General features: G+C 38.2%; 1 protein-coding gene across 4 annotated transcripts in view; it reads right to left on the reverse strand.

Moving 5' to 3' along the window:
- Positions 1 to 22,032, reverse strand: part of Dock8 (dedicator of cytokinesis 8) — a 214,902-nt gene that overhangs the window by 150,755 nt on the left and 42,115 nt on the right. For 2 of the 4 annotated variants that reach the window (XM_076846038.1, XM_076846035.1), the window contains exons 2-4: positions 19,350 to 19,452; positions 8,586 to 8,761; positions 5,207 to 5,278 (exon numbers count right to left, since the gene is read on the reverse strand). In XM_076846038.1, the coding sequence (XP_076702153.1) occupies positions 5,207 to 5,278; positions 8,586 to 8,761; positions 19,350 to 19,452 (351 nt within the window). Of the gene's footprint in view, positions 1 to 5,206; positions 5,279 to 8,585; positions 8,762 to 18,038; positions 18,089 to 19,349; positions 19,453 to 22,032 lie in introns of those variants that run through there. The other 2 variants (XM_076846036.1, XM_076846037.1) reach the window with 2 other exon arrangements.

Below are 22,032 nucleotides of genomic sequence, written 5' to 3' on the forward strand. Positions count from 1 at the left end.
ACTGCCATCAAGACATTGAACAGTTCCAGAATTGCTCAAAATTCTCTCACACCTTCTTGTACTCACTCCCTTTCCCCAATCCCAGACCCTGGCAACCACTGAACTGTTTTCTGTCCTATGACTTTGCCTTTTCCAGAATAAATATTGGAATCATAAGAAACACCCATCCTGGGCTGGGGATGTGGCTCAAGCGGTAGCGCGCTCGCCTGGCATGTGTGCGGCCCGGGTTCGATCCTTAGCACCACATACAAACAAAGATGTTGTATCCGCCGAAAACTAAAAAATAAATATTAAAAAAAATTCTCTCTCTCTCTCTCTCTCCCTCTCTCTCTCTCTCACTCTCTCTTAAAAAAAAAAAAAAAAAAAAGAAAAGAAAGAAAGAAACACCCATCCTGGGGATGCCCCCAGTCACCTACTTCCTCCAACTAGGTCCTACCTTCTAGGTTCTATCACCTCCCAATAGACCATTTGAATTATTAATTCATCTAGCTGATCAATCCACTGATGAGGTCAGAACCCTCAAGATCCAATTATTTCCTAAAAGCCCCACTTCTGAACTTGCTGCATTGAGGACCAAGTCTTCTACATATAAGTCTTGGGGAGGCACTTCATATCCGAACTATAACAGAGTGAAACTTCAGGTCGTCTGTGAGGGTATATTTAATTGAGAGTTTAGAATAATAGGGAAAAAAACCTCAGTGACATGAAACAGTATTCAGAAAATAGGTAGTATTAGCTTTTAGTTTAAAATTATAACTAGAATAATACTGGAGTAATTTAAATTTTCTTTTAATCAATGACATCCAGCATTGGCAAGGATATAGAGGGAAAGGGTAGTTTCACACATCAAGTTGGTAATGAAGTGAATTAGCACAACTTTTCTGGAGAAGAATCTGGCAGTACTTATTTGAATATATTAGGTGAACTGTTTCCATTTATGCTTTCAGATAATTTCACACACAAGATAGGTGCAAATGTGCATATATGCTTGTTTTAATATGATTTATCACGGAGAAAGGGGAGATAACTGCAACGCCCATTAGTAGAGAAATTATATAATTTATGATAGATTCCTTCATCCTTGGAGGAAATCAAGGTAGAATTTCAAAAGAAGGAGATAAATCTCTTATATAAAATTATGTCAAAAATATTATTGGAAAAATATTAACATTTATAATCTACAAAAAGACATATACACATATTTATATAAAAATATAGACAGCCATATATCCTTCAATGAACAGAGGATCTGGAAGGCTTACTGTGACCTTCAGGCAGTGAGGAGTGAGTGGAAGGGGAAGGGCAGGCAGCAGGCCAGGAGGGAGGCAGGAGACCGACACATTACTCATTTTCTTTCAAAATGAGCATGCGTTATTTGTCCCATAAAATAAAAGTTCAAAGGAGAACTAATTAATGAATTACTAATTAACAACTAACTGGACAGCAGCCTCTATTGCATTCTTTCTGACTTCCCAGTGAACTACCTATGAAGACACAGAAAAAATGGGAACTCATCCAAACTAGTGAGAACTTCATGCCTAAATCTGGAAAGAACCTCTATAGATCAGATGGAGCTGGCAAGAGAAGGCTGTGCCACACTGTATCTCCCCACAGGGAAGTTCCTTGAAGAGAGACTGGAAGGTGCTGCATTCCTTCCTTCCTACTGGCCCCGCAGCAGTCAGTGTCTACACTAGCTACAAAGCTGGACTTTCTTCTGCAGTGGTGACCTATGAAGGCACTCACACGAGTCAGAGCCTTCTCCCTACCCTGTGCCTTTTATCATCATCACAACCACAAAGAAACACTCAGAAAAGAACTGAGATGAAAATGTGTACAGGCTGGGAGATGAAGGGTGCCTTGCAATAGGGTACTGGATTCTCCCCACAAGTAAGGTATTATGGACAGAGACGGAATGCTGCTGGTAGGAGTATGTGCCAGGAATTGTGGTTTTTATGTTCAGAGTGTCAGATTCTGAGAACCAGAGAATCAAATAGAGTAGAAAAAGATGCTTCCTAAATAAAATGCTAGCCAAAGTGAACCAGGAACTGACAATAAATTTTGGAGGTGCGTGCTTCTACCTGTCTGCTTGCTGATTTCTGAGAATAGAATCGGCCCGTTACACAACTGTGCAGATAACAGGGCCAACCGTAATCTCCATCCCCAGTATGTTGCCAAACACAAAGTTAAAACAGATATTGCTTTATGAGACACAAAGATTTAAGAACTTTAAGAAATAAATGTATAAATAATCATTGATTCTGCAGAAGAGATAAAAACAAATGAAGAAACTACCATGGGTAGTAGTCTGGATTAATGCTTTAATCCCCAAATCCTACAAAATATTAGGGTTATGAGTTAAATTTTAAATATAATGCCAAAATAAAAATCATAAGGGAAAATATCAATATAGATTTAATTTCATAAATAATTCTAAATGTTAAGAGTTATAAGACAAAGACATACCAGGAAAGAAGCTTTTAATATTTGATAGGCAAATGGTTAATATCTCTACAAATAAAAGTTCTTCTAAAGCTAGATAAGACTAAATAGTTTATGTAAAGAGTTAAATAAATTTCATGAATAAGAAGAGCATTGGAGAAAACTTACAAGTTGCCCATAAATATGTGGAAAAAAAGATGCTCAATCTAATAATGAAAGAAAATACAAATGAAGGACAAGCCTTTTTACAAACAAAATTGGAAATATTAGTAAATGATAATATCCAATGTTCTTGATGATTTATGCATATATTGTTAATAAGCTTGGATCTATTATTTCCTAGACCCTAAATATATCTATACCTATGGACAAAGAAATTGTTGTTTAAGAGATTTATTTCAACAGGAAAAAGGAAATCACAAGTTTGTACAAAATTTTAGTAAGAAGGACATTGCTGCATTTTAAGTATAAAAATTGAAAAACAGGAAATCATCTAAACCAATTAAAATTTGTCAAGTGAATTTTGGTATAAATATATTATCCAATCATTAGTGATCATGTTGAAGAAGAATATTTAATTAGTAAAGAGATAATTACCATTTACCATGAAAATTGAAAATGGATGCTATAAAACAGTATTGTAATCTGATTTAGTTTTTATATAAACATATACTATAATGAAATGTGACTCAAAAGGATGATCACAATTGTCAGAGATAATCATCTATACATAATGAAATTAAGTTTTTTTTTTTGGTTTTGTTTCCCTATAATTTCTAAAATTTCTTCAAGGAGTATTATAAGAAGAGTTTCTTTTTTCTTTTACATTTGTGGGAAATAGAAAAAAATATTTCAAGGAGCTTGAATGGTCATGAGTAGAAAAAGTACAGTGTCTCAAATAGAAAATAAATCTGAAAACCAAATTTAGTAAAATGGACCTATTCTATTTACTGTTCCTTCTTAGATTTTTTTAGAACTTTAATATCCAGAAAGTTTCTCTAATTATAACATCTAAAAGAATGAGAACAACTTGTTCTGAAATTTTCTATTTATTACCAGCAAAACATAATCTTATTTGACTGCCTGGAAAACTTACTTTTCCACTTGCATTAGAACACAGGATGGATTTGCTTCTAACTTTCTCTTCATTATTTTTTATAGGCCATGCTTTCTCTTCCTTGGCTGTTGGAAATAGTCCTCACACTGACATTACTTCAAAAACCATCAGCACAAATTCAATGGCACATTTCCAGGAGCTGCAAGAAGACCAACCCCCAAAGTCCTACATCATTTATCTCACAGAACAGTAACATTTACTGGGGTACAGTAGAGGTGAGACCATTGAATTTCAAATTCTTATGTCTTGTCCAAGATTTTGTGATCTGTCTCTAGTGAAGTGGACCCCAATCTGTAGGCAGTCCCTATCCCACTTTCACACACACACATACACACATAGACACACACACACACATACACACACAGACACACACACACACAGATTGAGATTTCAGGGTGTTTTAATGTTTCTCATGAGAATGTGGTCCAGCTCAGCAGTATGGAAATAAAAAGTTCAGGACAATGTCACAAAACATTTGATTAATCCAGGAGAGAAAGACCCTTTTGACAGGAGAATTTGCAAGTAATTTATGTCTGGATCACAAATTTTAATGACACTTTTGAATCCAAGGTCAAGTTTTAATTCATTTATTTCCCCACCCTCCATGAATTCATCAGAATAGAAATAAAACCAGAAATCTTTTTTTTTAAATTTTTTTGAGACAAGGGTTACTATATTGCCCAAGATGACCTTAAACTCCGGACATGGGTGATCCTTCTACTTCACCTTCTTGAGTATATAAGACTACAGGGGGTCCACCACCACCCCTGGTTAAAAGGCTCTATTTTTTTATGCTTTAAATGTAACTTTCTTGATAAGTGAGTAGTTTAACAAACTGTGGTACATCCATACAATGGAAGATCTTTCAGCAAAAAAAAAAAAAAAAAAAAAGAAATGAACTATTAAGTCATGAAGAGATATGGAGATGTCTGGGGGTGTAGTTCAGTGGTAGGGTCCTTGCCTAGCATGTGCAAGACCCTGAGTTTGATCCCTCACCCTGAGGAAGGAAGGAAGGAAACATGAAGGAATGAGATGAAATGACAGAGACAATAAGAAAGAGAGGTGATGACAAGAAGGGAGGAGCAATCAAAGGTAGAAGACGAGGGATTTTTAGGGCAGTGAAGCCATTCTGTGTGATTCTGCAAGGGCATATTACGTGTCATTATGCATTTATCAAAACCCATAGAATGTTCAGGAAAAAAAAAAGAACCTTGGGGCCATAAATGTATGTAGCTCAGTAATAGTGCCCTTGCTTAGCACATGCAAAGCCCTGGGTTCAGTCCCCAGCACGGCAGACAAACAAATGCAGCAGCAACAACTAAACAGTAACGTAAACTATAGACTTCAAGTTAACAATAACACATCAACACTGGCACAGAGGGCACAGCAGATGTATCACTGATACAAGATGTTAATAAGAGGGGAAATCAAGTGGTGGGGGGATTAGAAGGGAGAATATGAGAACTCTCAGGACTTTCTGCTCAATTTTCTTGTATACCTAAAATTGTACCAAAAAATCTATTCCTTTAGAAAAAATAAAGAAAAGGCTAACAATATAAAATTAACATTTATATATAAAGAGGGTGATCAAGAAAAGGCTAATAATATAAAATTAACATTTATATATAAAGAGGGAGAAAAGTAACTTACTTGCGGTTTACAATCAGCCATTCCCGAGTATATGTCTGGACACAGTCCCTGACATGAGGGTCCAGTTCAACCCTAATTAGGTGGAAAATGAGACAAGAATATAATATACTGGATAAAACCAACAAAGCAATCTCTTATCATAGCCAAAGGCCACAACATGATTCCAAATTCATATCCATGAGAATGCTAAGGATGTTCTTGCCCATTCATTTTGAATGTCTGAAGTAATCCCGAGGCAATATTTTTATTTTAATGAGGCAAATATGTTGGCATTTTATATTTTTGGGGGTTTCTTTTATTATAGAGAATTGCTATCTACACTCATCCCCGAAGGCATTACAACACAAATGGGTAGAACTAGTGATAATCAAATACAAAACATGAAAAGTAAGTATAAATACTGACTCTAACAGGGTGATTTTTTGCTTCTGTGTCCTTTTGTTCAAATTTGTGTATTCTCCCTTTAGAAGGCCAAGACAGCTGTCTTGGGCTCTGATAAGGTTGCAGACACCAACTTTAGTCTTGGATGGTGCCTGTCATATGTGCTTGAAGTGTGCCTTAAGAAATACTCTACATGTGTTTCAAAATCTTGAAATCAGAAATAACAAAGCTTTCTGCTGTTGTCACGAAGGCGTTAATACCAGAGATAGATAAGTGTAAATTATACAGGTCATAATTTTCTCATTTGAAAAGAGAAGGGGCTGTAGTTTTGATCTCGAATGTCCCCACAAGGCCCACACGTCAAGGTTGTAGCCTGCAGGTTGGTGTTATTGGGAAGCAGTGAAACTTTTAGGACATGGAGGTCTTAGGTCATACGAGCTCTTAGGTCATTGGGGACATGTCCTCAAAGGGGATTGTGGGGTGCCAGTCTGTCCCTCTCTGTGCTTTGCACGGAGCTATGAGGTGAATGGGCCTCCTCTGCCACCTTCCCTTGCCATGATGTGCAGTTTCACCAAAGGACCAAAGCCACAGGGCCAATTGACCACAGACTGACATCTCCCACACTCTGAGCCCAAATACACCTTTTTTATTTTTAAGTTGATGTATCTCAGGTATATTAGTGGTACATATATATGTTTGTTATGAAGTGCTGTCTAAGGTGGAGATAAGAACAGAACCCATGCACTTGCTGTCAGTATGAGATGAAATACTGCAGTTAGACAGTTGATTTCTGGGTCCTGATTGTCCAAATCCCAGCTTCAACCCTTACTAGTTCTGTGGTCTCGGCCAGTCACTCAACCCTTTCCTGTCTCAGTTTCCTCACTGGAGAGTGGTGGCATCAATACTAAGAGTGCCTCCTGTAGAGAATTGTGATGAGGACTAAATAAATTCATGTGCAAAGTGCCTAGAAGAGTGTTCAGCACATTGTAAGAACAAATTACCACATTGTATGTGGTAATTCATACTTTATGTATGTTTATTATGGACTAGGTGCTGATGCATTCACTTTACATGTATTAATTCAGCTAATTCCTAATCGGCTCCACAAAGCAGGCACTACTTTTGTTCTCATTTTTCAGAAGAATGAGGTGACAGGCTCTCACTCCAAGTCACAGTGGTAATGGGACCTCACTTGTAGAGTCCAGGCTGCGACCACCAAGCTATCAGAGCTCAACATATAGTTCTAGGTAGGCCTTCTCTTGCTTTGCTTATTCAGAAGACTTTGGAAAAAATTGAAATACTAGAGGTTGTTTTGAAGACATTAGATAGATAACACGCTAGCTGTAAATTCTAGTGACAAGGCAATATTATACTTCAAAAATCTGCCAGGGGCTGGGACTGTAGTTCAGTGGTAGAGTGCTTGCCTAGTACCTAGTATGTGTGAGGCACTGGGTTTGATCCTCAGCACCACATAAAAATAATAAGTAAATAAATAAATAAAAGTATTGTGTCCATCTACAACTAAAAATAAAGAAAAATCCTTTAAAAATCATGGTAGGGAAAAGTTGCCTTGTCTATCATATTTAAATTTTTTTTTGTAGATGGACACAATATCTTTTTTTTACTTGTTTACTTATTTTATGTGTGCTGTGGATCGAACCCAGTACCTCACACATGTGAGGCAAGTGCTCAACCACTGTGCTACAACCCCAGCCCTTTTCTAGCATATTAAAAAAAAAAAAAAAAACTCCTTCTTCTTAATTTGTTTTAAGTATTTTAAACAGGTTGTTCCAAGATTCAGGCCAAATTTGGAAATAAGATAAAGTTTACACAAAGAAATAAAATTAAATGACTCTCTACCAAAGGTGAAGATAATATGCAATATTATATTAAAGCCACATCTGAATAATTGGACTAACAAAGGGGGAATGTTTCCCAAGGATGATAATGCTATTGGTTTACTGGGAAGTGAATATTCCCAAAACATTAGGGAATATTTGCAGAAAGTTTTGTCAAGGGGAAAACCTTAAAAACATTAGCTGCATAGATGGGCAGCTCTTCTGTCAGAATGAGAAATGTCTGAACAAGAAAGTGAGAAGTCCTAATATACCACATCACTGTCAGCCAACCTTCTGTAACTGTGATTAAATAAAATGCAAATTAGAACTGAAATATCTCAGTCACAAGGGCAGGAACTGTGTTTCATGATCTCTTTTCTAGGACATTTTGAGGAAAATGTGAAGGTTGAAAGTGTCCAGGAGGATGTGAATTTAAATTTGAATTTTAAAAATGAATACAGATAAAAGTTCACCCTAAACCTCCAGAGACTGTGAAGTTCACCTTATGGAAGGAAGAGGAGTTTCAATTCAATAGAATTCCACAGTTGTTTGATACCAAGGGCTGTTTTCCATGCTTAGGAACTCAATCCCAAACAGTTGCTAACATATTCACTCTACTGTGCTTTCCCCATTGGTTTTCCCCTTGACAGAACTTTCTGCAAAGCAAGGGATTCTGCCTTATTCATTGTTTTATTCTGATACCCAGCACTTTTTAAATGTGGGTAGAACTTCTATTTCTAAGTTTATCCAATCTCTTGTGTAGAAACAATTAAGATGCTTCTGAATGGAGGCATTTCAATGATTATTGTGATATTTTTTTTACATGTGGAGACAGTGATAACTAACTAGTCCAAGGTCATTGAGCTGGCCACAGTCAGTCCTGCTCCATATCTGCAATCTTAACCTTTCTGGAGCATTCCATTGTGTCCCACTGCATCCTTGGACTGGTTAGTCCCCTCACAGCTCTTCAAAGCCTCTGGCTAAACCAATTAAAAACCTTCTCTAAGTAGGTGATAGAAGCTTATTTCTTCCTGCACATTTTAATGGGTTGAGTAATTCTGATTATTTTTAAAATAGGTTCAGAATTAGGGAACCTCCCTCCTTCCCAACAACAGTCACGACAATCACAATCCCATCTACATTTTAGGGGAACAATTTACCCTTCTTCCGGCAAAGAGGGCTGCAAAGTCCTACATTCCTTTGGTGTGAATGCCACGTCCAAGTCATCATCGGTGAAGTCTCCCAGCTCCTGGGCCAGCTCCACATCCAGGCTGTTCAGGTGGGTCATCAGAAGTCCTTCGAAGTCCACCGGCTCCACCGGGTCATAAAACTGAGGCTGGAGGGGCGAGGAAAAGAAAAAGAGTGTTCCCGCACGGTTTCCTGGGGAAAGGACTGAGGCAGTGGAGGATGTTTGCCTCGCCCTTCTTTTCAACTTAGTGCTCTGCTCTTAGCCTAAAACGAAGTGACTCTTTGAAGGAGCTGTCAAACACAGCAGCAGTGATATGGAAAGGAAAAGAAATGCAGCAATGGAAAGTCAAGTCGTAACACGATGAGTAATTAAAATTACACCCCAAGGCAGAATTTTTCTCCGCTTAATTGCATCTTGATGAGGAATCCCGAGGAGATCCAAAATGAGATCATAAGACTTTGCAGAATTTTTATAATTTCTACTGCAAAAGCTCTCTGAGGCCATGTTTTTGTTTACCCAAATTCAGCGAGGTGGGGAAAGGAGGCAATTTTCCAGAAATTTAGGCAAATAGCCCTGCTTTGGCTAAATATTTAGGCACAGTGTTTCCTTTGGCCTGAGTTATCCTATATGTTGGTTTGCACAAGCCAATGCTCATACATCATCACAGCCAACCGTAAGCCGGCCTTAGTGGCTGAACATCTCCTAGGCAGTGACTTCCAAGCACAGCTTGGCTGATTGGCGCTTGTCTGGAAGAAATTTTCACTGGACCGCAGCTATGTGAGCAATCTCAGGGCAACCTGCTGAATTTTCTTGTGGCTAAATTTGCTCACTTTGCAAGAATTGTTTTTGGGCCTTCCATAGTGGGAGAGGGAGGGAATAGAGGGGCTGGAGATGTAGATCAGAGGGAGGGCACTTGCCTTAGCACACGTGAGGTCTGAGTTTGAAGCCCAACAGCACCAAATAAATAAATAAATAAATAAATGATTTGCTGGGAGAGAAGGTAACTTAAAAATAATATATTTTCTTTCATTGATAAAATTAAAGTTTGGCAATACTTTGTCAGTCTTCCACTAAACAAAGCATGCTTTTTTGTCCATGAAATCCAAAGACTTGGGAACCACTCCCTGAAGGAAGTAAAAGAATCACTTACATCAAGTAAATCTGTATAACAACAATAATAATAATGGCAGCTCTGTGGAGAGTTCATTTCTGGCTGACCATGTGGAGTCATGAACCTGCAGGGGTGTTATTTTCCTTGACCTCTACCTGCAATGGGCCAAAAAAGTAAATGCCTCGGATTCTTGACTTGTCCTACTGTGATCTTGACTTGTACGGCCCTGATGCAATCCAAGGGCAGCTCTGAAGAAAAGCTAACAAAACCAGTTTTTCATCCTCTTAAAGCCCCACACCAGAAAGGGCTTCAGGTTGGAGAAAACGAACAAAGAGGCAAAAGGAAGTAAAAGGAGAGAATGTCAATGTGGTTGCCCCGTCCCCTTTCCATCCTTGCTGTCCCTGGTGAATGACTTATGTTGAAAGTGGGGATGAAGCTGTGAATTGGGCAAAATGCACTCTACTCCCCATCTGGATGCACGCAGCTTGGTGACTTACATGGTACCCTATGACTGAAGGGCAAAAGGGGGTAGAGGAGAAAGTGACAGGGTGAACCCTAGTAGTGGAGAGCAGTGTAAAACCCTAGCTCATTACAGGTAGGATGAGAGGGGCAGACAAGTTTCCCGTGGTTCTAACTGTGACCTGAGGTCAGCTGAGAAGATAGCTGTCCTCACAAGGGGACCTTGAAAGGAAGCACCAGGGACCAGCAGGACTACAGAGCTAATTACCAACTTCTCAGGGAACCAGGTGCGGACTAAGTTTGCAAAGGACCACTGTTGAATTCTGCCAGAGGGAACAATGGGCATCATCTATGCATAGAACAAACCCGCCACAGACTCCCACATAAGATTGACCCCAATCAAGAAGGTAGACTCTCATTTCCCTGTTCCCAATCAGCCACACAGAACAGAGTGCTTAGTGAGGGATTGAAATGAGATCTATAGGAAATTATGAAAATCACATTTTTTGAATATCTAAACTAATTACTGTAAAGTTTATGCCCTGATTATTATGGACTAATAATTATTGAGCACTACGTGCCAAGAAATTGGAATAGGTCTTACATACATCATCTCATTCAATCCTTACTAGAACCCGATGAAGCATGCAATCTTATTATCCTTATTTTACAGAGGATGAAATGAAGGGCTAGATATTTAACAACATGTCCTTGATGGTACAGTTAGGAAGTATCAGTGTAATTCCATCTGGAATTCAAGTCTAGGCAGACTCATGTTCTTTTTTAAAAAATTTTTAATATTTATTTTTTAGTTTTAGGTGAACACAATATCTTTATTTTACATTTATATGGTGCTGAGGATCAATATTCTCACGAATAAATAACACTACCTTTGGGGGAACATGCATGTTAGGCAAGCATTCTACTACTGAGTCACAACTCCTGCTCCAATCTCATGTTCTTAATCACTATAATTTTGATAGTTTTCTTTTACAGGCCTTTCATGGAATCTGTTTTTTTCTGAGATAATTAAACAAGGCAATAATAAGTGTGTTTGGAAGTGAGTAAAAAAAAATTACCCTCTACCCACAAATTCTGCTGAACCTCTCATGGTATTGACTGCTCAAAGAAATAATAGTAAATAATAGTAAACAAATAAATAAATGTAATAATTAATGTATTAATGACTCAAGCAGAAGCACAGGAAATATAAACTTTAAAAAGACAGGGAAAGATGAGCACGGTGGCTCATGCCTATAATCCTAGTGTCTAGGGAGTCTGAGGCAGGAGGATCAAAAGTTGGCTTCAGCAACTTAATGAGAACCTGTTCCAAAACAAAAAAAATATGAAAAGGACTAGGGATGTAGCTCAGTGTGAAAGCCTCCCTAAGTTCAATCTCCTGTGCCCCCCCCCCCCCGCCCAAAAAAAAGACTTTGAAGCATGGTGACAAGAGCACTAATAACTAATAAGTAGAAGCCTCATAAAGAAATGACACTTGGGTGTAATTGTCATAAAGAAGAAAGTTCAGTTCCAGTCAAGGTATGATAGTTGTAATGTCCTTGAAAATCAAAGCTACAAATAATGGGGGGAACAACAGGCCGATAGCAGCACTTGTGACCTACAGGACACATTGTCCAAGGACTAGGAGCAAAGGATGGCCAACTCCCTCCTTCAAGAATTATTTGCTGAGCATCTACTGAGTGTAAGTCACTGAATTGGGCCTTAGGATGCAGAGAACAGGTGGCTGCTTCCAGGGAGCTGCATTCCAATCAACCACGCATTGATGACATTTCAATCTTCTCACGAATAAATAACACTACCTTTGGGGGAACTGATAAAGAGCACAGTATCATCGTTGAGCACTAATTGTGTGGCAATGTGCCAAGCACAATATACACAAGATAGTCATTAACTGTTGAGGTCTACTATATTCCAAGATGAAACAGACTAAACATCAACAGTGATGACAGAATTATCACTGACAGGACTTCCAGCATCACACTACATGAGTTGACATTTAGTAATTTAACTCCCCTGTGCTTTCCATACTGAAACCAACAAGGAAGAAATTGGTCATTCCAAATGTGATATGAACTAGACTTGCCATTGGCAAGTGGGTGGAGACCCCCATTACTCTCAACTAGAACTTTAAGCAGTTGCTCACCAGAACAGTTTTCTGTTCTCTGGACTAGCTGTTGTCTTAATCTCAAGAGTAGGTTTCATCATCAGGCAAGCAGTGTACACATATATGTGAATATAAATACACAAATATTGAAGAGAATTATACTAACATCGCATTAGGATGTGCAGTGTGGGAATCAGGCAGGATAGCAAGTGGGAGACATTCTCAGATCAGTCCAAGGAAGAACTTGGGCTCTTGGAAGCATAAAGCCAAGCATAAAGTAAAACCGTTTTGTTTCCGCTGCTTTAAGCTATGTGTCTTCCTAGTCAACAGACAACCAAAGATTAGTTTAAATGCTGTGATCCAAAGCAATTTCAATCACGTTACTTTTATACCTCGAGTTATCACACAGTGTGTGCCATTTATTATATGTAGTATATAGATAGCAGATTGATAGCTGGTTTAAATGACAAATCTGAAGAATATTTTGCAAGTATTGAAAACAGGGAGGTTAAATGACTTGACCCAATCACACACATGGTCATGACGGACCTGACTGCTTTGTCACAGTGCTGGGGAGGCTTCATGTCTCTCTGGATGAGACTGGGGAAAAGGCTCCATGTCTCCAGTGCATGGGCCTTGGGTCCTCAAATGTGTTTACCCCCATGGAGGGTGGTCTTCATATCTACTTGGCTATTCACAATAGACAAGTCTGGCTAAAGTCACCCAATCCTTCCATGCTGCTGAATTCAATGGTTTTTGCACAGTCCTGGTTTATCGGCAGCATTGGACACAGCTGACCATGCCCTCCCTCTTGAAACACTTTCTTCATGGAGGGCAAGTCTCATGTGTTCCAGTCACTGCAAGTGCCACGTGCCAGGAAACTCCTCACTCGGGGCAAACTGGAATGGCTGGTTACTACATGAAGGGTACCCACCTTCTCATAGGGCACTCATGCAGTCCTAAAACATTGCTTCTTAATCTGCATTCACTCCCAGGTACACTCACAGACTCCCAAGGCTTTAAATACCAACTTTTAAAAAATTATTAATTTATATCTGCAGCTTCAACCTCTGCCCGGAAATCCAGGCTGACATTTCCAATTCCACCTCAATGTCACCACATGGTTATCTAATTGACCTCTCAAACATCATGAATTCAAAACTAACCCTTAATTTTTCTGACAACCTGCTCTTCCCACACCTTCAAGCCTCTGCATATCACCAAGTGGTAATTCCACTCCACTGGTTGCCTATGCCAGTGACTTTTGAATCTATGTTGATTTTTCTCTTCCTCTGAGACTCCACATAAAATTCATCAGGAAATCCTCTCCATGTTTCTTCTGAAATATATTCAGATCCCAACTACTTCTCACATTCTCTGCTGTCTCTATCCTTTTTCAAGCAGATCTGTTGCTTTCTTTTGTCACAGTAACTTATTCCAATCTTCCTTCTTCTCACTAGTCTTATTTCCAGAGTGATCCTTATAAGAACTGTGTAAATGATCCTCATAAAAAGTCAAATGGTTCTGGGTCTGTGTTCAATGCTTCCAGTGGCTTCCTGTCTTCACCGGAGGAGGAATCAACGTTCTTCTGTGATCTTTGAGGCCTCCAACCCAGCCCTACTCTCTCTACAATCTCAGATCTCATCTCCTGCTACCCGCTCAGCTCAGGCCACACCCTGCTTCCTTGCTGTTTCTGTAGCATGCCCCACTCTTTGCCCTGGGGATTTTGCACGTGCCATTCCTTCTAACTGAAATACCCTTCCTTTGGAGATCTGCCAAGTTCATTTCCAGTTCTGTCCCAGTATCTTTTTTCCATATGCAGCCATTCACAGGCCACCAATCTAAACTAGCAACTCTACTGTGTCACCATTCCCTTTCTGTTTCATTCTGCAGAGTCCTTTTGGCTCCTGCACAGTGTATATTTACCTATTGATGCCCATCTCCCATTCTAAAATGTAAGTTGCCCTTTTCTCTATTAACTATTGTATCCTCAGCTCCTAGAACAGCTTCTGCCACAAAATGAGAACCAACAAATATTTCTGGAATGAATAAATGAATGAAAAAGACAGCCCTCAGCTCTACGATCTTTCAGTAAACAGAGCTGAAGGAGGTAAGGTTTTTTGAGCTTCAGTGATTTCAAAGTATGTTTTTCTGCCTCCATTATGCCATTGAAGATGCCAACATGCCATCATGGGCTTCAATTTATTTTTTACCAAGACTGATTTGATTCCCTTATTTTACAATGACAATAATGAAATGCCTATCTGCATGCAAGATGCCTGCCACTCTTTCATTTTATCTCCCACTGTGAATGTGCATGAGACCATATTCAGATTTTCCTTTTCCATCATGTCCTTCCAGTGCAATCAATGAAACTTAAGAACAGCACAAGTCCTTGAAAGATGAAGTAAAAGAACAATAGACTCAGAAGAATCAAAGGGGATCATGTTGATCAAGTGATTCACCATTTATCATCCTTAGAAAAAAGTTGCTGTATTTCACAGAAGTCAATGCACAGAGCAAAACTAAATACTTGCAAGGTATGAAACTGGTTTTTCAAATGTCAACATTAGATATACAAACACGTAACCATGGTATTTTTGTACATATTCAGGATGTGGCTTTTCTATCTTTTCATCCAGAGCCATTATAGTCATGCTGATTTATTCTATTTCAATACAAAACATTTCTATTCTTATTTTTTTAAATAGCATATTTTTCCTCCATAAAAAAATGTAGCTTACAGTTATTAGCCACACACAGTGCCTCAAATCTTCCTTACTACCTTAAGGGATAGGTCCCAACCCTTGCTCCTCTTGGATGTCTCACTCCCCTTTCTACTTCCAATAATCAGAAAATAGTTTTCGTATTTTACAGATTCATTTTATCAGGAGCATCAAATATAGAGCCGTTTGCTTTCATAAATAACTGGCAGCAGAGGGTCTCTGGTCAACCTATGTTCGTTGCTGTGGCAACAGAGAATGCCAACATCAATGGGTGAGTTTGTATCTAGGGATGTTTATTATTGGTCAGAGCTGCTCTCTGGCCCTGGTCACAAAGGACTCAGTTAGACCAAGGGCAAGTTTATCATCATGTCTAAAAAAACAACTCTAAATAATGGATCTTCTTCACATTAAAAATGCCAAATTTTAAAATATTTTATCTACTTTGAAAATATATGTACACAAAATCATCACAGTTAATGCTTACAATAAGAGTTAAAAGCAAAAACACAATAAAGTAGAAAGAAAAAACAACATCAAACTTACAACCTTTCTCTCATTTATCAGATACATAACAGAAGCCAGTATATTTCTATACAATGTATCTACAGGGTTAGCAAATGATCTTGCTTACCACACATCCTGCAATTCAGAGAATACTGAACAACAAAAGAGATGTTACCTTTCTGGATATTCTTCCCCTTATTTTTAAAATATTTCTACCTATTGAGAATCTTGTGTGTGTGAGAGGGGTACAGGGGATTAAAGCTCTACCATTGAGCGACATCTGCAGCCCTTTTTATTTTCTGAGACAAATTCTCACTCAATTGCTTAGGACCTCGATAAGTTACTGAGGCTGTCCTTGAACTTGTGACCCTCCTGCCTCAGGCTCCCAAGTGGCCAGGATTATAGATGTTCACCACCATGCCCAACCTGAGAATCTTTAAATGATTTTCAACCATGGCCCCATGCCAAAGTCCCCAGGGAATGTTAAGACGCTGATATTTTGTCCCCTCTCCCTGAAATTCTGATTTAACCATCTGGTGGCAGAGAAGCCACTAAAGCTTCTAAAAGTCCAGGTTGTCTCAGCCTTCTCCATCAAGTCTTTGCCTCCTCTCACATGGTGAATATTTCTCTTCTGAATGTCTTTGCAAATATTTCACATTTGAAGCCAGTATGGAATCTGTATATAACCTGTTCCCCGAACGAGATCAAAAAGCCCTTCAGAGCTGAAACCATTTCCTACATATCTCTTTTAATTCGTCCACAGTGCCTCTATAGTGTCAAATATATAAGACAGTAATATTAGTCACTATTTACTCAGGGTCTATATTGACCCTCTTGTAGGCAGCAGTAGTATGCCGATTTTGCAAAAGAGAAATACAAAACCTTCAGAGAAGTTAAGTAACCTGTCGAAAATTATATAACAAATAAGTGTCAATAATCCTTCACTCCAGGCCTGTCTTGACGCCAAACTCTTCACTCTTGCAAAACTGCACCATATCATCAACAGACTTGTCATTGATTGAGTTTTAAATAACCTGACTTTGATTAAATATTTTAAAAAATCAAACAACTATTTGTATCAGCATGGAGGTTGCTGAAATGGTGGTTAGATAAATAAAGGTAAGACCAACAAAGTTCAAATGTACTTGGTCTTATTCATTTGGCCAAAATAATACAATAAATAGTTTACAGCCTCTGGTTTAAGAACATTTTTCTGAAGCTGCTGCAGGAGGAGTATTTAAATGATAAACCCCTCCTTTGCCTTGAAACAAATGAATTATGCTGAAATACTCCATTATATTTCTATGAAAAAAATAGTTTTTAAGGTAAAAGGAAATCACCATGTAAGTTGATAATTTCTTCTGGGGAACCTTCACTCTAGAAGATGATTTGAGGAAAACTACAACCACTGTACTCTCACATTACAACACGATAGCAGGTAAACATTAGGAGATGGGCTCTCCTAAGCAGACCATTCATTTAAAAAAAATATATATATATATACACACACACACATACACACACACACACACACACACAGGGACTGTGCTAGACAGTTGGGAAAAGAGATTTATAAAACTTAATTGGAATAACCAGGAACAACATATTTCAATATAGTTTAAGGAATATTCATGTATAAACAGAACCAGGATTAAATGATGACAACTATAGAAACACATGCTTCTTGAATAGTTTTACCATCTTGTTTATTTTTACTACTTTCTTAAGATCTCCTCTTAAAAAAGGTAGCTAAGCCACGTGTGAAATTCCTAGCCACTGAAGTAATTATCAAAATTCACTTTTGTCAAAACTGTCTGATGCAGCAAACTATTAAAAGAATATGTGCAAATGTTAAGCAATTTTTTCTTGTAACCTAACATTTTTTTTAAAGAATTCATCCTGCAAATATTTAAGGCTGCAGCATAGAAGTTAACAGGGGCATGGAGACAAGGGGTTAAGGCTTGTTAAATAACTTCCTTAATAGTGATGTTCATACTATTTCCCAAGACAGCTACTACAGAAAGCCACAGAATCAACTTACAAAAAGGCAAAGCACCAAAGCTCCCTACATTGTTTAAGATTTAAGAGTGCATTCAGTCACTTTTTCATTAAATTTTGCAGTTTGGAATACAACCCGACTCACAAATCTTTAAAATTGAGAAGGGGGTTTTAATTAAATATACATTAGCACCAATTAAACCAAGAAGCACATGGAATTTAGGTACAAAGTTCACTTAACATGCACTTGGACAGTGTATGCTTGATGTGCATTTATTGTAATCTGCAATTATGAAACACAGCTGAAAAGTACAAATATAAGGGGCAGTTTAGCAAGCCACTGAGGTCCTAAATAGATTTTTTTTTTAAAGAAATGTCATCGCAAGTTATCTCTGGCAGTAAAAGATGCTATATATATTTTTTAGTACCACTATTTCATTAATGACACAACACACAAATTACCCTTCTGAAATAACCACAAATCACTCCAATAAAACATACCTTTAAGGGACACACAGTTACACGGCGTGTAAATTGTTACAGGAGACAAAATGGCGGCTACAGGAAATGCAGTGGAAGGTTACAAAATTTCTAAGAGCAGAAGTGGTTTTGAAGTAATAAGTAGAAACAAAAAATAACCTAACCTCCTCAAGATAACCACTAGAACCAGCCAGAAAGAGCTGCTGTGCTCTGTGTGAGGAAGTGAACGTAGAGAGGGCTGGAGACCTCTCACAAAGGAAGTGAATGTCTAAATCTGGTTTTACGAACCATCTCATTTAAGTCAGATGTGTCTCACCTGGCACATATCTGGCTTTTAGTCCTCAAATAATATTTTATATATCTATATGTATATATCTATATCTATATACTCAACAATTGGCGTGAATATAAAAATGTAGGTCATCTTCGACTAGAAAGGGGGAATGTGTTTTAAAAATAAAGCTTTCTACATACTGTATGATTTTAATTGTATGAAATTCTAGGTAAGGCAACATTAGAACCACAGAGGCAGATCAGTGGTTGCTTCAGTAGGGGCTCTGGGGGCTGGGGGCTGAGAGAGGAAACTGAATGGGCATGATTTAAGTAGAGGTTAAATGACTATAAATTGCCCAAATTTATCAAATTTTACACCTAGAATGGGCAATTTTTATTGTATGTAAATTATACTTCCAAGAAAATGATTTTATAAAACAAAGATATTTTTTTTTTTTACTTGGGATGAAATTTTCAGATTTTTGAATAGATTTTTTTTTCCCTATCAAAAGCATCCTACTAATGATGGTTAAGTTTCCAGGTTAGCCCTTCTGCTCAAATATGAACTACCATTTGGGTGAAATTGAGTAGCCTGGAAGCCCTCTAAGTTGAGAGGTGTCAGAATCAGAGTACCACTGGATCCTATTTATTCTCTAAGCTCCCATTGGCTCAGGGAGAGAGGAATATTATGTCAAAAAGCAGACAGAGCCGGGCGCAGCAGCACATGCCTATAATCCCAGGGCTTGGGAGGCTGAGGCAATAGCATCACAGGTTCAAAGCCACCCTCAACAGCTTAGTGAGCAGTTAGTAACTTAGCAAGGCTCTGTCTCAAAATAAAACACAAAAAGGGCTGGGGATGTGGCTCAGTGGTTAAGTGCCCCTGGATTCAATCCCTGGTACAAAAAAAAAAAAAAAAAAAAAGCAGGCAGCTTTATGAACTGGTGGATGGAGAATGTTATGTGGCAGTGAAAAGACCTAAAGCCAATCAGGAAGCAAACACATAGGCTGGACACTTCTGCACTTGACCATTTGCTAAGTAAACCTGGAACCCATACTTACTAGTTGAAGAGAGGGGAAGCCAGATGTACTTATGCTCTGTCGATGGTACTGGCCAAGGTTTGGTGGGAGGGTAAACTGTTTCCTTATTTCTGCTGAAGAATACCTTGAATTAAAATAGAAAAATCTAAATGAAGCGATCATTTTTTAAAAATCATGATAATTATAGGCACAATCTCTGATATCATGTTATAAAACGTGTCTTGGCTGGGTAATAGTCAGAATTGTCTTAAATTACCCTGGGACATTGTAGTTTTGTCTGATAATATATACCCTTGAGAAGTTCTCAGGGGCCAGGATGCCTGCAATTATGGCTACTGCCCAGGACTGACTGCAAAAGGAAGAATTCGGGACCCAAGAGAAAGATACAGGGCATTTGATTCCTTTTCTCCTGCCATTTTATATATCTATATGTATATATATAGAGAGAGGGGTTAGCTCTATATGAGGATGTCTGATCTTTGACTAGAATCCTTTAAACCCTGGTTTCCATTTTGATCTAGACATTCTCATTCAAGCAGCTGAACATGTTGGGTTGGTTGTCTGCTATACCAGAGAACTGTTTTAGGAATCCTCCTACCTCCCTGCAAGCACTTTAGATGTGACTTGTAATTCCTAAGGACTGCATTTTTTCCAAACTGCTCCTATCCTTTGAATCACTCATATTGACATTGCTGACTCTTCAGCCAATGCCTCTGGTAGTCAGGAACCACAAATATGACAGAGTTGTTCTACATCATCTACCTAGACCAGCTGGCACAGACTACAGGCCAGTGACCCCTGTTTACAAACAGGTTGACTTCTGGGCACTTGTTTGTCAGTCATTTGTTTGGAACTAGGACCACATTGTCTTATGACATCATTATGTTGGTGGTTAGATTCTCAGGTTAGTTCACAAAAAGTACAATGAGGCCAAAGCATACGATATTTATATCACTACTAAATATTACAAGAAACTAATGCCGATTACTAAGGATCAAATGAGGCCATATATTTGAAACACACTGTGTATCCCAAACAGGCAGATATAAATTTTCAATATAATATTTACTGACATATAAATAAAACTTATTATATTTCTCCATGATAATGTGTAGGGCATAATTTCTAAGTACTTGCATGGTAAGGTTTCTAACATGGTCTGCTTGTCTCCCAGACTTGTGATAGGCTGAGAAAGGCAAGAAACCCAGATTCTGGCCCTACTTTTGGCATCCATTCTCCATCCACAAGAGCATCCCAATTTCCTTTCAAAATGCCCACTCATGTTGTATGCTGCCCAGATAAAAACACAAACAGAAAAGAATGGGTACCTAACCCAAGGCAGGGCCATCATGCCTCCTTCCCAGGGTTCTGAATGATGAATGGATGCGAGAACAGGAGAAAATGGGAGAATGTGGAGCATATGGTGATTTCTCACATTATGATGTCAAGGACTCTGAAACCCCAGAGGAGGTTATAGCAGCCAGCATGAACTGCACTCCTTAATTTCTCATAGAATTTTCTTTATTAAAGTTTCAAAGTGTATATAAAAATACTAAGATTAGGAGTAAGTACTCCATTAGCCATCAGGGTAATGCAAATCAAATCATAAAGACATGCCATTTCATGACCACCAGGATGGCTATAACAAAAAACATGGGCAATAACCAACTGGGGTACTTACACGTTGTTGGTGCAAATGTAAAATGGCACAAGTATTTTGGAAAAAAATCTGTCAGTTCCTCAAAAAGTTAAACATACAGTTTCTATATATCCAATCAATTTCACTCCAGGTTTATACCCAAGAGAAATGAAAATGTACTTCCATACAAAAACTTAAACATGAACATTTGTGGCAGTGGTACTCACATCAGCCCCAAAGTGGAAACAACAATAATATCCATCAACTGAGAAATGGATAAATTAAAAGTAATATTACAATGCAACTTAACAATGCAAAAATAAAAAAAGGAATGAAGTACTCATACACACCACAACACGGATAAACCCTGAAAACATTATCCTATGTGAAACAAGCTAAACCAAAAGGCCACATATTATATGATTTCTTATATGAAATGCCAAGGATAGGAAAATCTATAGAGGTAGACAATAGATTAGTAATTGCATAGGGTTGGGGCCACTATAGAGGAAAGGACAGTGACTTCTAATGGGTATAAGATTTCTTTTTAGACCAAAAATGTTCTAAAATTGACCACGGTGGTGGATAAATAACTCCATGAACATATTAAAGTCATTGAGCTGTACACATTAAATGGGTGAACTCTGCAGTGTGAATTATAACTCCATAAAGTAGATAGATATATGTTGCATGTGTGCACATGTGTGTATAAGTATTCCAGCAAGAAAAAGCAAAACATTGACAAATCAAGTGTGACAACTAGGAATGAAGGAAAATTTCAGATTTTGTCACTAAGTGCTTAATAGACTGATTCTAATTGTAAGCTGGACAGCTGCCAATTTTTTAAAAATCAGATCCGATGGCTGTCCAAAGCAAAAGTTCTGACTCTCATAAACATCGTATCTTGGGCTTGGCACCATCAGAACTCTAACCACCTGCAATCAATTTATTTACTTGAGAAGATAAACATACCTCACAGAGGGCCAAGACAACCAAGCAAAGGCCCCTGCCTGACCTTTTCTAACCTTCAAGATGACCTTTTCCACAGACAAGAATGACTTCTCT

This window comes from Callospermophilus lateralis, chromosome 2 (genome assembly GCF_048772815.1).
Source record: "Callospermophilus lateralis isolate mCalLat2 chromosome 2, mCalLat2.hap1, whole genome shotgun sequence".
Taxonomy (NCBI): domain Eukaryota; kingdom Metazoa; phylum Chordata; class Mammalia; order Rodentia; family Sciuridae; genus Callospermophilus; species Callospermophilus lateralis.